At 41.6% G+C, this 15506-nt stretch overlaps 1 protein-coding gene across 1 annotated transcript in view; it reads left to right on the forward strand.

Annotated features, from left to right (window-relative positions):
* Positions 1 to 15506, forward strand: part of lamc3 (laminin, gamma 3) — a 92716-nt gene that overhangs the window by 55237 nt on the left and 21973 nt on the right. The window contains exons 10-12 of the mRNA XM_070924501.1: positions 669 to 867; positions 9963 to 10072; positions 12761 to 12988. Coding sequence (XP_070780602.1) covers positions 669 to 867; positions 9963 to 10072; positions 12761 to 12988 — 537 coding nt within the window. The remainder of the gene's footprint in view (positions 1 to 668; positions 868 to 9962; positions 10073 to 12760; positions 12989 to 15506) is intronic.

Genomic DNA, 15506 nt, shown 5'->3' on the forward strand with positions numbered 1-15506 from the left:
CCCAACCCCCAGAAGAGCTCAGGATGTACTTCACACACGATTACGCTCAAAAACAAGGTGGCAACCAAGCGTGCAACCTGTCAGTTTTGCCCACTCGCTCACCCAGGGCTGGTAGATAATGGCAGCATAGTTGTTTTTTTCTATAAATTGTTGTGATTTTTTCATTTTAAGAGCATAACTGGTGCAAGGCGTTCCACAATAGCATGAGTTGTTTACATTTTTCATATTTCCATATTGATGGAGGGCAAGACTTCTGCCTTTTTTTATATATCAAAAGTACAACTTGTCTGTTATGGGGGTTGGTGGGGGGGGGGGGGGGTGTAGTGGTGGCTAAGATCTTTGAAGTCCTGTTAATGTGCTGTAATGAGCCAGAGATGAGAGGGTGGGTAATTATACATAGACTCCTGCAGTGCTTCATGTGGGCTCAAAAAGCCTGTACCCCTCTGTTCTGGCGAATACACACACACACACAGATTGAAAGAGAAAGGAACTGGCAGAATATTTCTGAATGTGTAAAAAATAAATACTAATTCAGCTTCTTCCACAACACACTTGCACACACACAACAACTGTGTTTACTACGCAGATGGCAGAGAGTTGGTGGAGACTTCAATAACAAAGCTGGCTCCACTTACCTCTCTAACATCCAACCTCTGCCCCTCCACTAGAGAAATTCCTGGGTCACCAAGTCTACAGCTACGGCCAGCTCCTCTCCATCACCTTCACCTCTGAGACCTCCGAGCTGCTCCCCGACCACGTCACCGTGCTCCTCCAAGGCTCGGGAATCACCCTGACTGCTGACCTATCACCCCTACCAGTGCTTGACCATGACCCCGGCCTCACACCGCGGCACTCCTTCATTGTCAGGTACAAGGATGCAGGCATGGGGCTGTCAGTTTGTGAGTCTGTGCACATGTTGTTTTTTTTTGCTGTTGAAGTTGAATCTCTCTGGAAAATACCAAAGTGTTTGTCTGAATGTGTGCATAAGAAAGGATGTCAGGATGTTTGTTTTTCTCTGCATCTATGTATTTCCCTGTTGCCTGGCTTGTTCCTTGTTACAATATATAGAGAGTCCACAGAGTACAGACTATCCAGGACACCCATGTACTGATTGCAGCCCACGTTGTCATGGTCCCAGCAGAATGTCGGGATATGAATGTAGTGATGAGCCAGCTCCCCCATGCGCTGGCTGTCATGTAGATCTGGCAGGTACAGAGCAGCTGCATTACCATTTCCATTTTTACATTTTATACATTTAGCAGATGATCTCACCCAGAGTGACTTGAAATGTGTGCAGCAGTGGAATGACACAAAAGTCACCAAAAGTGCAAAAAAAAATAAAAAAAGTGATATTAAGAAGGAGCAACAGTCAAACTTACACTTACCTGGCAAATTGAATGATGATGGAATAGAGATAAGCAAGGACAACACATTAAAACAAGACTAAGAGTCTATATTTTACATAATTTTAAGTAGGTATAAAGTTCACCCTGTTCACCATCTTAGTTTAGTATGTTAGCATGCTACCAGTTGCTAATCAGCACTAAGCACAAAGTACAGCTGATGCTGATGGGAATGTCATTAGTTTTGCAGGTACTTAAAGATACATATTAGACAAACTGAAATTTTGACTTGATGATGGAAAAATGAAGAGATCACCAAAGTTATTACAATTCATCTTAAGGGGGTGTGAATATGTGCACTAAATTTCATGGTAATCCATCCAATAATTGTTGAGACATTTCACTCAAAACCACAAATATTAACCTTCTTTATGCTCCATCCTCTGGCGGCGCAAAGATATAATGTCGAGGGAATGCCAAAGCCTGTAGGACTCATCCTCTGGGGACCGTGAATGTCTGTACCAAATTTCAAAGCAATCCATCAGATAGTTGTTTAGATATTTCAGTCTGGACCAAAGCGGTGGGCCGATGTCACTACGCATCCCTAGAGGCATGTTGCTAGCATGGCTGAAAGCAGGTAAATATAAGATAGAAGGGATTCTTGTTTGACAAATCACATCAGACCAAATATAGGAACGCTTCTTAAATATGCAGAGAGAGGTGGATATGAGGTACTGGAGGAGTCTGATGTTGTGACTGGAGTGGGGAGGTCACTCCACTATTATGCTGCAGGAGGCAGATGAGGGGGGGCCAGATGGAGGATGACCAGGAAATAAGAGCTAAGTGGAATATGGTGACAGCATGCAGAGCGCTAGGCGGAGTGGTCCCTTTGCAGGCTGATATAGCAACACCAGGGCTTCAAATTTGATACAAGCAGCCAGACACAGCCAGTGATTGAAGTGAAACATTATTGATCTCAATGAGGAAAACATCATTAAAGGAGCAAAGACAAGTAGAATATAGATATTATTATACCAAAAGACAGTCATGTAACATTAACATTTTGTTTTAATAATATGGTAATCATAAGGGCAGTCTTCACCAGATAGGTAGTGCAGGATAAAGCTTGACCAACGTTCCACAGGTGTGATTCTTACCTCATGATCTGATATTGAAGACTGCTGTCAAGGTGACCCGGCAGTAGACGGGAAATTGACGTATGAATTAAATATTTTGTCCACATTGTATCCATGAGTCTCTCAGTTAAAACACCTCTGACCTACCACAGCACTTTGCTGTTAATAATTGCAGTTTTAAATGTCTGAGTATTTTCACTCACTGAGGTATAATGAGTACTATGGACTCCCACAACTGCATGTAGAATTGTTAATTTGTTTTTATAGTAATCCAATCACATTCATACACCTGCGGTAGCATATGCACAGAAAAATATGCATATAGATATAAACTCAGAGAGCAAGTTCAAGCATGCGTAGTGTTTTCACCAGTGTCTCATGTCGAGGCATATATATCTTTATATCTTGCATGTAGGTATAGTTTTTATTAGAATTCGAGGGCAACAGCACCTCTTTACCTCAGTACTGCAGCAATCAGAGGCTGGATATTGTGATAAAGATAGCAGCAATCAAAATCAAGCTGCGACACAGTTCCTGTCACGCAGAGCTGATGGTGTTTACATTACTTGTAGCTGGCACTCTGCTGTTTTTGTTTTCTCATATTAAGTTGTGTATGTGTCAGTTGTAATAGTTTGTTTGTGTTGTAGATATTTGATTGGCATCTCTATTTGGAAACTGAGACTACAGCACTGATTGAGTTGTCTTTTGCCAGCCTGTGTTTTGTTTTTACTGCATCATGACTTTATTTGTGCCTGAACAAGTTCTAGTTGACACTTAAAAAAAATGTATATATATTTATTTATTTTTTATGCCAAGATGCAGTTAAGTTAAAGGATAGGGTTAGGGTTACATTTTTTAAAATGTATCTTAAAATGATACTCACATGCCCTTATGTGCATTGAAAGAGTTATTGATTGCTGTTATTGTTTCTCCATACTGACCGTGAAGAGATCCATTCATAACCCAATTCCAATGTATGTATATATGGAGGGAAAAATGCATTCTAAAAGTTTAGCTGAAGCTAATATGACTTCAGCTTTCTTCCTATGTTACCATCTGTTTAGTGCTAAATTCCCTCTTTTTGTTTCCACAATGTTCACTTTTTGAGTAACAGTGGAGGGACAGTAACAGAAGGAGGAAAGTTTGTACAGAAAAAGGATGTAAAGGAGAACTGGATTTTGTCCCCCATCACTTTTATTGAGCTGCAATCTCTTGAGGCTGGAAGAGCAGTTACAGCCATCAATAACTCTTCAAATATACATAAGGGCATGTGAGTACTATTTTAAGACAGACTTGAAAAAATATGAACCTGTCTTGAGCTATTGTCTCCGACCCAGCAACAAAATCAGCCTTTTCTTTTAAGACATTCATAGTGTCTGCCTCAGAAGCAGCATACCAAAAAGACTAGAACATGTAGTTCCTTACCTAAAGGTAACAGCCTACTCTTTCTATCCTCTGTGTTCTCAGACCAGTTCAATTTGTTGTTGATATTGACCCTCTGCTATTTGTAGGACTGTGCTTCCGCCACTTTCTTTGCTGGAAATCCTCTACCGCCTCTTTCATCTCACATTAGACTTCCGCTTGGTTCTCCTTGCACCAATTTGCTCTCTACCAAGACTCCTGCAGGCCTTTTTCCTTCTTGCCCTTCACGGTAAAGTGGTCAATCCAGATGTGGGAGTGACTGGGGGAGGCAGACTGGGGCTGAAGAGGTGAACCCTGGTGTGACGGTCTGTGGGGAAGCGGGCGGCAGTGTAATCAGTCACATTGTTGTGGAGAGATCTCATTAGACCCGTCAACCTGGGGGAGTGGGTGTAGCTGGCCTGGTTTCCACGTTGAACCTGTTAAAAAAAAAAAAAAGGCTTAAGTCATTCACTCTATTTTTGTTCTCTTCCCCCACTTGGCCTGGCGTCTTGTAGCCAGTAATCCTTCTCATCCCACTCAGCACCTCCTTCACACTGTTTTGTTGCAATTTGTCTTCAATTCTGCCCCTGTGTTTCTATCTTTAATTCTCCTCCTCAGCACCCGCAGACCAACTTAAGTTCCTCCCTGTAGCCAGCCCTGGAAGCCCTCTTCTTCCCGAAGAAGGGATTTAATTTTCTAGTTTTCTAGTATTTGTTTAAAGGGAACCACAGAAAACAGCAAACTGTTTAATGGAAGGGTCCACATGGAAATTGACATGTTACGCATCCAGGGAGCCCTGCATTGTCATCTCTGTCTGCTCCACAGGGTATGTTCCAGCCCATTAGCTCAAAACAGCCCTGCAGAGCCTCCACATACTCCTGGGATCACACTCTTACAGTCTTGATAACAATGGACAGCTGGCTGTTGGCTACTGCTGAAAGGAATCTAAAAAAAAGCAGTGATATGTTAAATTTTGAAGACATTGAAGAAAAGGTATGCATGTTACAGCATTCTGAGTAAGTTGTACTTTTCTAGGAGGGGAGCTGCACTAGTTCAGATGGGAGATGATTAAAGCATGAGCAAAGAGCTGGCCAGAATCCTTGGTGAGGAAAGGTCTGACTTGATGGATGTTTTAGTGTAAACCTGCAGGATCAAGTTGTGGTTGCAATAACGGGCTCACACAGCAGTTGGTTGTCTAGAATCACACAGCGATTGTTGGCAGTTTGGGCAGGAGTCAATAACCTTGTTCTGTTACCTGTGGTGGAAGGCTGAATTTGACAAAGGACAAGTCAGTCTTGTTGAAATTGGTTTTAGTGTGGTGGGTAAAAGATGCCCACTTCAACTGGAGCATCACGTGATGGGACAGAGCGGCGAAGTGTGTAAGAGAGTGCAAGGTGATGGTAGTATGATGTAATAAACCCTGTCTCTATATCAGTGTGGATTATATCACATGGACATTCAGCAGCTATATTACATATTTGTGTAGATATTTCTGCATGTAAACTAAATATCTATATTGTATATTTTTAGCCATTATAGCAGCATTGCTTCAGGGATGGCAATGTCAGTCAGTCAGTTGGTCCACCTCTTTGGTCAAGACTATTTCATGAATTGTCATGAATACTTCATTTACAGACATGCATTCCTTCTAGCTCTGTTTTTGGTCTCATCTAACTCCTGAGGGAAATATCTGGCTGCAAACTTTGTCTCTTGTTTGGTGCTGGGCAGGTAGCTACAAGAGCTTTTTCAAGCATTACAATTCATACTGATCATGAAACATTCAATCACAGTTCATCACAGTTTCAACACTTGTTGAACACTTAAGACAAGGAGCTCTCAGATGGACCATTACTTTGGTTTCTCTGAGTAATTATTGTGGGGTAGAGGCACACGTTCAGCTTGGGCTTTAAGTCAAGAAGGGCAAATCTTTTTCGCTTGCCCCCGAACCAGGACACAGCTTGTGTCTTTCTGTCCCCTTCAATACTTCCATGCCTCTCTCTGGTGCCTGCGCAAAAGTAATGAGTCTCCCCTTAGCACCAAGAGCTCTGGCTAAAGAAGCTCTTTGGTTCCCTCTCTGAAATGCACTGGAGCTTGGGGGACAGAGTCATTAAGTCTTCCTCTCTGGAGAAGTTCTCCTCAGATCTCATTACACTTCCCAGGTACATGCACAGATGCACTTCACTACATGCTCCATATACGACCTCTGTCTCTTTCTGCCTCCCTCACACTCACTCACACACGCAAACATGTCAAGAATTTGTTCCAAGTTTGAGCTTTTACACAAACACATTAATCCATGTGGCCATCTGGCAGTGTGATTTGCAACAATCTGATGCAACATATGCATAAAAAATTATCATGTTTTTGAAAATGGGAATATACGTGTTTTGCCAAAGGCATGTAAACGCATAAAAAAAACATGAGTAGAAACACACACACTTCACATCTCTTTTGACTGACACCATCTGCATTCGTAGCTGGCAAATATGTTAACCCGTTAAGTGGCTGTGAGTTCCCACCTGGTGCAAAGATCATTTCAAAATCAGATGAATTAGAAATATATGGAAGCGCAGGGATTGATGAGAGGAGGAGGTGAATGGCTTATATAAGGAAGCATCCACTCTTCTCTCTGATGTTCCCTCTGTTCACATTCTGTCTCCTTGAAACCAGTAGGCGGGGAGGTTTTATTGCTTTGCTTGTAGCTCTATGTGTGTGTCGGCAGCATGTAAGCGTAATATTTATGGGACCCCTCAGATGTTCGGCTACTTTTTACAATCGACTGATAAACGTTATGCATATGTTAGTCACTGGTGATCAGCTGTTCACTCTTTGAACTGCCAAAAGAAGTGTCGCAGGAAACTGCTCATAGGAATGATTTTAAAAGGTATGAGCCAATTTGTAGCAGTCAGCAGAGTGCTCGAAGTAGTGAGGGCATGTGGTCCATCTGGCACTGAGCTCATTTGTGTCATGTTTTGAAAATTCACTGACTTTGATCATAGATCAGGGCCAGCTAAATATATTGAACAGGAAGCAGATTTTGCTGCCAAAAGGAAAAAAACGTTTGTTATAGGTGACTGAGAAAAGCAAAAAGAGCATGGAATTAATATGTTCCTGGGCGAATCTATGATTTATTTGTGATATATTAACCCCTACCGCCCTTGCATTAACAATACCTTTTTCAGGATAGCCAGGGCTGCATGAAAATTAACAAATATATAATATATAACAGTAATCCAACTAATCATTAAAATCTGTGAGATAACTGGCAGCAACTATGTGCTTACAGCCTCATCCACAATAAATAAAACAGGTGGAAATTGATTACAACAGCAAAGCTTTACTCAAAGTAACTTTGACTCAGTTTTACAAACCATGTCACTAATCTTTCTGGCTTTACAGGTATTCAGGGTCAAAACCTAGAATATTAATAGTTGAATATATTAATAAATGCTGAAAAATGTATTCATGTTTTCATTTAAAGTATTTAATTTCACTTTTCATGGTCTTCAGAGCACATCATCACTGCAGTCTTAGCTACACTGCACTGGCTCCCTGTATCTTCTAGAATTGATGTTGAAGTTCTTGTACTTGTATACAAAGCTCTCAATGACTTAGGACCGGCCTACAGCACAGATTCCCTGTTGTTTTATGTTCCTTCATGAGTCCTTAGATACTCTACTGCTGGTTTTCTAGTTACTCAAAACCCCACCAAAAAGAAAATTGGAGATGCAGCATTTTGCAGTTATGCTCCGTAACTGTGGAAGACCAGCCTACCCAAACACCCTACCCTTAAGAAGAATTGGTCACAACCAAACTTTGGAACAGTGTACTGACCATAAGGACCAGAGCCATTGATATATTGACTGATAGCGAGATACACCAATCAGTTCATGGGCAAGCCTCACTTAAACTGTGGGTGGGATGCCGGGTCCATAGTTTTACACACTATATATATATATATATATATATATATTGATAGACAATTTGATTAAAATATGTTTTTTTAAAGGCAGATTGGCACATTTAGAATACGCTTTTAGAATATGCTGATAACATGCCTCCTTGCTTGTTTTATGTGTTTAACTCATTTGTATTTTTCAATTTTACGGTCACTTACATTACTTATCCCCTCAGTACCTTATCATGTCTCTGTTTCTCTTCCTCCGTCTCTCACACACCGTTTATGTCTTGCTCACCTTGTATCTCTATCTCTGTTCTCTCTCTAAGGGTATTTGTGCGTTTGTGTGCGTTTGTGTGTGCGTGTGTGTCCAGTATTCTTCTGGGCTTTTCTCTCCTGATGATCTCCTCTCATCCTCAGCGGAGCGGGCTTAATTACAGTGTGGCTCTCCGCGCTCTGCTTGGTGCTGATTAAAAGGGACACTGACGCTCCATAGGGAAAGCCTGACTGGGAGTTTGTTCACTTTCATGCACACTCTGCTTATCGCTGTCTGACCAGCTCCATTACCATGGCTTTGAGGCCCAGTTTGTAATTGCCTCTCTTTATTACTGTGCCTACATGTCAGGCCAGGGAACAAGGACCCGCTGCATCAACGGAGAGTCTGTGTGGCAAGCCAGGAATGCACGCACACACACATGTGCACAGTATAAATGTGAATGCTAAGACAGAGGCCATGCCCAAAATAAAGCATTTTGAAAGCAAGTTAGTGTCTTGCTGAGAACAGTTGACCTAATAAAATAGAGGCCATCGAACACTCTCATGAAAGGCCTGACTAAGGCTGATGTGGTCAACAAACTAAAGGTTTTGCACTTTATTCTTTCATGGCTGTTGCCTATAATTACAAGGTTCATATATTATAATTGGGCACCACTTTCAAATAACGTGTCCTTTATAAATGTGGTTATAAGTTGTAACAAATGCTTTTATCAATAGTTAAACAAGACAAGGAGTCTACAGCCATGCGGCTCTATGAAATGGGCCATTCTGTTTAATAAGTACTTTAAGTATATTCTGATGCAGATACTTACTAATAATTTTGAAGTAAAATATCCACCACTGCATGCTAACATTTGCTAATTATCACTCAACACAAAGTTCACCTGAGTTCAGTCTGGACCAAAGTAGTGCACTGATTTTGTCATCCTTGGAGCCACGCTAGCGGTGTGGCTGAAAGTGATATACTAATGCGTTATAGACAGGTTATAAGCCATTGATAAGAAGTAACTTTTGGTTTGCCAAAGATCACTTTCATTCCCTGGTTGTGGAAAAACCCCTTGGCTGATCTTCCTCCTTTTCCTCTTTCAGCAGGAGACAAGTATTTTGTCTTTTTAGCTAGCTCTTTAATTCGTTAGGAAGATCCAAATGAGGCTTTTAACCCTAACCCTGTCGAAATTAGCTGCAGAGCATCTAAAACTAATTAAATTTATTTAAGGCCTTATTAACATTTGTAATACCTTATCTGTAATATTTGCAGACCTAATGTCTTATTAGAACGTGAGAAACTCATGAGTGGTTAGGGTTAGGGTTATTCATTGCTAGGCACCATGTGTTAGAAAGTTTTGTCTGTAATTGTGTTTCCTTCACCTGTATGTGAAGGTTATATGAATATGTTCCTTCATGCTGCTGCTCCTCGCCTTTGGGACCTTCACGCGGTACTGGGAGAACATTTTTGTAACACAACATTGCCTGTGTGGAGCTGACACAGCACCTCTCATCAAGATGGAAAGAGTGCATGATACCTGGAGTAAAACAGGCAGATGTCAGCTGTGCAGCCTGGCTTTGCAGAACATCCTTCAGCAGATGGCAAAGCTCAATGATCAAGACCCTGAATATCTGTTGAAGTCAGCAAATTTACATTTTTCTTTGCCCTGTGTGTGTCTGCTGGCAGGTCGATAACCTAGCATAAAAAAGTCCCATCTTTGACAAGGCACTTCTTATCATTTTAGTTGTGGAAAGTAATTGTTTTGCTGTAGTTGCTCCAGTTGTTCATAAATCAGCCACACAAACTAATTTACTCCACTTAGGTTTTTGTACCTGTAAAATGTGATGTTTTAATCATAGTTTTTTAGCATTTGAATGTACTGCACAAATATGCTGTAAATGATGTGTTTTCTTATTTCACAGGCTTCATGAAAATGAGATGAGATTTGAACCTCCATTGTCTGCCTTTGACTTCCAACGTCTCCTGTACAACCTGACAGCTTTCAGAATTAGCAACGCTGGAGGTCACAACTGTAAGTGTGTGTTTGTGTGTATTAGTCAAGTCAATTTTGTTTATAAAGCCCAATATCACAAAGGACACCTTTTCAAGGGGCTTTACAATCTGTACAACAGACAACACCCTCTGTCCTTAGACAAGCAAAACCTCAGGACGTGCAACGGAGGAGGGATCCCACTTCCAGGACTTCCAGGACATGCAATATATGTCGTGTGTACCAAATAGACAGACATAGTAAAATTACAGAATGGACAATCATGATGGCAAAATTATGAATAGGTTGTGACATATATTTTTGTGTACAAAGTCTCTGCATTGACATTAACATTAACAACAAACATTATGTAATATTATTGCTGAATGCGTGGCCATTTAGAAACTATACCAGTAAAGTGCCACTGAAAGATTCCAAAACTTTCAAATTTTTATTAATAAAAAATAAATTTTCATCACACAGTAGCACAAATTATTAAAGCTGCACCAAAGATAGTTGCTAAAACAATGTCAGTGTTTGTATTCAGGGAATAGTTCAACTGTTCCAAATCTGGCTCAACAAAAAACAGGACATTTATTCCCAGATGTTGGGAACTAGTTCTCTTATTATTATCATGTCATTCTTCCCTTTCTATCTGATAGTCTGTATTGCAAAGTACAGGCAGGATCTGAGAGGCATTACGGCGGATTAGAGCAGCAAGAAGACAGAACAGCTGGCCAAAAATCACCAGCTCTCTCACACTTACTTACACCGTTTTAATTAGTTGCTCAGTGTAGCCGTTGTGACACACACTCTTGTGTAGTTCCGCATGCGCAAAAAGACTGGCACAGAAGTTTGTGCACACAGAAACAGAAGCACAGTCATGCATATTCCATCAAACTGTTTCCTGTAGCCACTCACCCACATGAACGTGCAAACAAAGTCAAGCACACGGTTTACACTGCATCTATTGCACATCACAGGGGAGAAACTCTGTTAATGATTTGTGTTAGGTCTCAAACTCATTCTCAAACAGTGTTAGAAGTGCCTTATCGCTGCAGGCTGCGTGGCAAACTTTAATTTGAAAATCCCATAAAGCTGTCCTCTCATCTTTCTCCTCTCTCCCTCTCACGTTCTCCTTTGCTCTTTAAATTTCTCTCTGCACCATAGAGAGTCTCTTATAACAGAACTGTATTCTTTTAATGAATGTATTGTCTTTAGACTATAAAGGCAGCCTTTGACAGCAGTCATAGTGAAGACCTTTCATTTTCTCTGCCACAAAAAAATGGGTTTTGAACAAAGAGCACAGGCATTTTGGAAGTTTATGAGAAGTCAGTGGCTTAATGGCTTAATGGACAGGTACCTATTTAGACCTAAATTGTCATAGTCCGCAGGGCTGCTGTGAGCCACTCAAGGGAATTCAAATCTCGACTGCTCTGACAAGGTTTCTTGGAGAAAGGATTGATGAAGAGAACTTGCACAGCGTGACTTAAAACGAAATGTTTTTAATTAACTGAAATATAGGGTACAGTGTCTGAAAACGGTTTTAATTGCACATTTTCCCCCGTTGAATAGGCTAATGGAATTCAGGAGGTAGAGGAGAGTAAAAGGGTAGAGGCTAAGGCGAGTCATGGAGAGGGAAGAGGACAGGCTTGCCTACTGATTATCCCTCAGAGGTGCAAATGAACTGGGTTTCATCAGCGCTGAAGGAATGGCTGGATCATGACTTGTTAGAAGTCAAGGTCTGTCCTCTCCTCTGGTTCTTCCACTTTCTCACCCCTCACTGTTTCTTCCACTCAGATTTCCCTCATTATGCAGCCGCTCATTCACACTTGGTTTATTTCATATCTAACAAAGCCACACAATTATACGTGCACAGCATATTCTATCTATCAGTCTGTCTATCCATCTGTCTGTCTGGTGGTCAGTTCGTCCATCCATCCGTCCATCCATCCATCCATCCATCCATCCATCCATCCATCTATCTATCCATCCATCCATCCATCCATCCATCTATCTTGCGTGTCTTCAGTGAGAGTAGACACAGCAATGGACCAGGAACAAAAGTAATTTTGTGTTCTGTGGCTGTGGTTTAGAGAGAACAGGGTGAAAGGGATTCGGTTCAGGATGGCCTGCCCCCATCACTATTCATGAGAGGAGAGAGGGATCTTGAAAACCCCAGAGGAACTGCACGTCTGACATACTTCCACCGAGTCTCCTGTCTCCTTTTCTTCTCGTCTTGCACTGCTGCAGTGATTTATTCATTTGCTATATCAAAGATTCCCTGGGTGATGAGTGTACGTGTGTGGGCGCAAGCGTGCACATGTGCGTGTGCAAGTGAGCATTAAGTGTGGCATTTATTGGCGTGTGGGTGGATGAATCTGTTATTGTGTGTGTGTGTGTGTGTGTGTGGTGTGTGTGTGGTGTGTGTGTGTGTGTGTGTCAGACTGTAAACTGTAAACACAGGCCAGAACCTGTAATGAGACAGGGAGGGAGGGACAGCACTGCAACAAATGCTAATAACCTACTGCTTAACGAGATACAGACACACACACACACACACACACAGAGAGACACACACACACATTCCTCTAATTCCAGAGAAAAGCAGGTGTCTCAGACACTCCAACAGGCCTTTGAGGCAACAATTAGCAGTTTACTACTGCTCTTTGTAAGCATCAGTTTTATGACAAAGTGCTGTTCCCGTCTTTTCTCTACCTGCCTCTCCAGACACATCGCAGCTCGAGGGAGTAACCCTGACCTCAGCTTTCATCTCCCCTGGTCCTGCCAAGCCTCCTGCCCTGTGGGTGGAATCTTGTTCCTGTCCTCCGGGTTTTGCCGGCCAGTTTTGTGAGCGGTGCGCCCCAGGATTCACGCGGGAAGACCCTGGCAGTGGGCCTCTCTCAACATGTGTGCCGTGCAACTGCCACCAGCATGGGACCTGTCACCCAGAGACAGGTAATAATGGAAACATTTACAGAATATTTGGCATGTACATAACTGTATTCAAATGATAAATTTGGAAAATGTCAGGAAGGCATGATGATTTTGGTGCCGCTTCACTGACAACCAATCAACAATGTTTCTGTTTCAGTGACTCCTGTAGAAATGTAGACATGTAGAAAAGCCTAAAACAGCCTAAGAAGTCGATTCATAAATCAAGTGCAGGGCATTTTGTATTTAAAGGAGAGCTCCACCAGTTTTACCTGCCAAAGTCAATTTACAAGTCTCAGGGAGCGCTCCACAGCCCGTGAAAGCAGCTGTACAATGTCTTCTATGGCTTTGGTTAAAGTTTAAGAATATATATCGATATACTTAAGAAAGTATATATCGGCTTGAGTTTGAGACTACAAATACTCAATGGAAAGTTAAGTTTAAAAGAGTTGAGCTGTGTCTGAAATCACTCCCTATTTACTATATAGTACATTATATTTACTGTCCACCCCATTTTATTTGAGTTCCTGAACTCTGCATGTGTAAATTTATCCTCTATATAGTGGACTCTCAAAAAGTGTCCATGGCATGTACACTACTTTCTGCTAACGTTCAGCGTCAAACAGGTTGTAAAATAACAGTTTAATCATACTTGTAAAACTTTTTGAATTGTCATGTAACAAAGCAAAGACTACGGGGATTTAAGCCCATTGTCAAAACTATTACCGCTATTAGAAACAGAACAGTATGTTGCGGTATTATTATATAATATTAAACTGATCCAAGTTGCGAGTTAGACAAAGAAGCTGTTCTTCTGAAGCATCCAGCCGGTGTTACATGAGATGAAGGATCATCAGAGTTTGCTGAGACAATATTTTCTGTCACTGTGCCTCTGAGAGAGCAGAGGGAACAGGAAGAGATGCAGGCTGTTCGACTGAAGCATTTTTCTGTGTCTTTCCAGAACTGACATTCAGCCATCATCGCTTCAAGGGAATGTAACTCATTCATCCCTCAGGAGCATTGGCAAGCTATCACTCAAACTGAGAACTGGATGGCTGTGCTAATGCAGCAATATCCTCATTTCACACGGCTAATCTTTCTAATAACAGCTAAACTAGAAGTGTGTATTTAATGCACCTGTCATTGTATGGGAGATGATAATGGCAGCTGCAGTGTTCTTTCAGATTCATATCCTAAACGCAACGTCCCGTAAATGGCACAAGTAAAACAGCAGCTGTTGGGTGTGTAAACAAGTCAACCTCTTTGCAGTTATTTATGTGTGCGTGTGTGAGTGAGTGTGTACTATATGTACTTTCTTCTTTTTCTCCTTGAGTCTTTTCCACACTATCTCACTCTCGCAGCTTTAAACAAGTCTCTCCATCTCACCAAGAGCAGACGACTCTCCCATTCAAGGTCCCACCCTCCATCTTTTATCTTTCCTCAATCTCTTTCTTCCTCTCTGTCTCTCCCTCCTACCCTCAGCCTTAAAGTATCAGAGATCTGACCTAGTTAGGAGATGCCTGAAGCTTTGGCTGTGAGTGTGTGTTATGTTTGTGACTGTGTGTGTGTGTGTGTGTTTATATGACTGTGTGTGTGTGTGTGTGTGTGTGTGTGTGTCTGAGGTCCGGAAGCAAGTCTTGTATCACTGCCTGCCTGCCTCCCCCCTAATTAGACTTGTTAACCGCCTCTTGGCTAATGATGTCTAATTTGCTTGCAGATTTCCTGCGTCTCTTATGTCTCTTCTCAATCTGGATGTCTCTCTCTCACACGCACACACACACACACACACACACACACACTTGTTCTCTCTGCCTCTTCTTGTTCCCCAGACTCCCTAGTCAGCCTCCTGCTGTCTTCTGCTTCCTTCTTCCTCTCAGCTAGGATTGCACCTGCTCTCCACAGTCACCTTGACTTTGTTTTTAGTGTCCTTGACTGACTCCTCTCTAAGTTTCCACTTGCTGTATATCTTCCTGTCTTTCATAGATAGATTTCATTTCCTTGTGTGTGTGTTTTATGTAGAACAGGATTTAGTGCCAACAACAACTAAAATCAGGGTGCAGAAGTGAGAGGGAAAGTTGTGAGATAAAGAATGATTTTTTTATTCCTGTTCTTTCAAAACATTGAAAGTGTCAGAAGATTGGAGAGAGTTTTCAGGGTGGTCTGAACTCCAATGTGTTTGTGTTGTGTTCTTGGAAGGAAACCCCCATTATTTACTAATGAACCTGTTTAACTGTTTAACATCAAAGTAGGTTTGGTTTACACTCAGCAGGTTGAGCTTAGCAGCATTTGGCATCTTAATAGAGTTGATCCCTAACAAGTCATACACACGCTTCCCAGGATGTTTTAAAAATATTTACAAGGCACAAGTGCCATGCAAATGATGAATGACTGTTAAATATCGAACATGATGTGTCCTCTGAGTCATGGATCAAAAAATCCCCCTGTGTGTTGTGTCCTTTGGCATGAAGCTCTTGGGTTGAAAAGCATTAGCTGCACTATCAGGAAAGGAAGCTAGTTAGCCTTTTTTTTTCAAATGGATGAT

The sequence above is a fragment of the Enoplosus armatus genome, chromosome 18, assembly GCF_043641665.1.
Source record: "Enoplosus armatus isolate fEnoArm2 chromosome 18, fEnoArm2.hap1, whole genome shotgun sequence".
NCBI lineage: Eukaryota > Metazoa > Chordata > Actinopteri > Centrarchiformes > Enoplosidae > Enoplosus > Enoplosus armatus.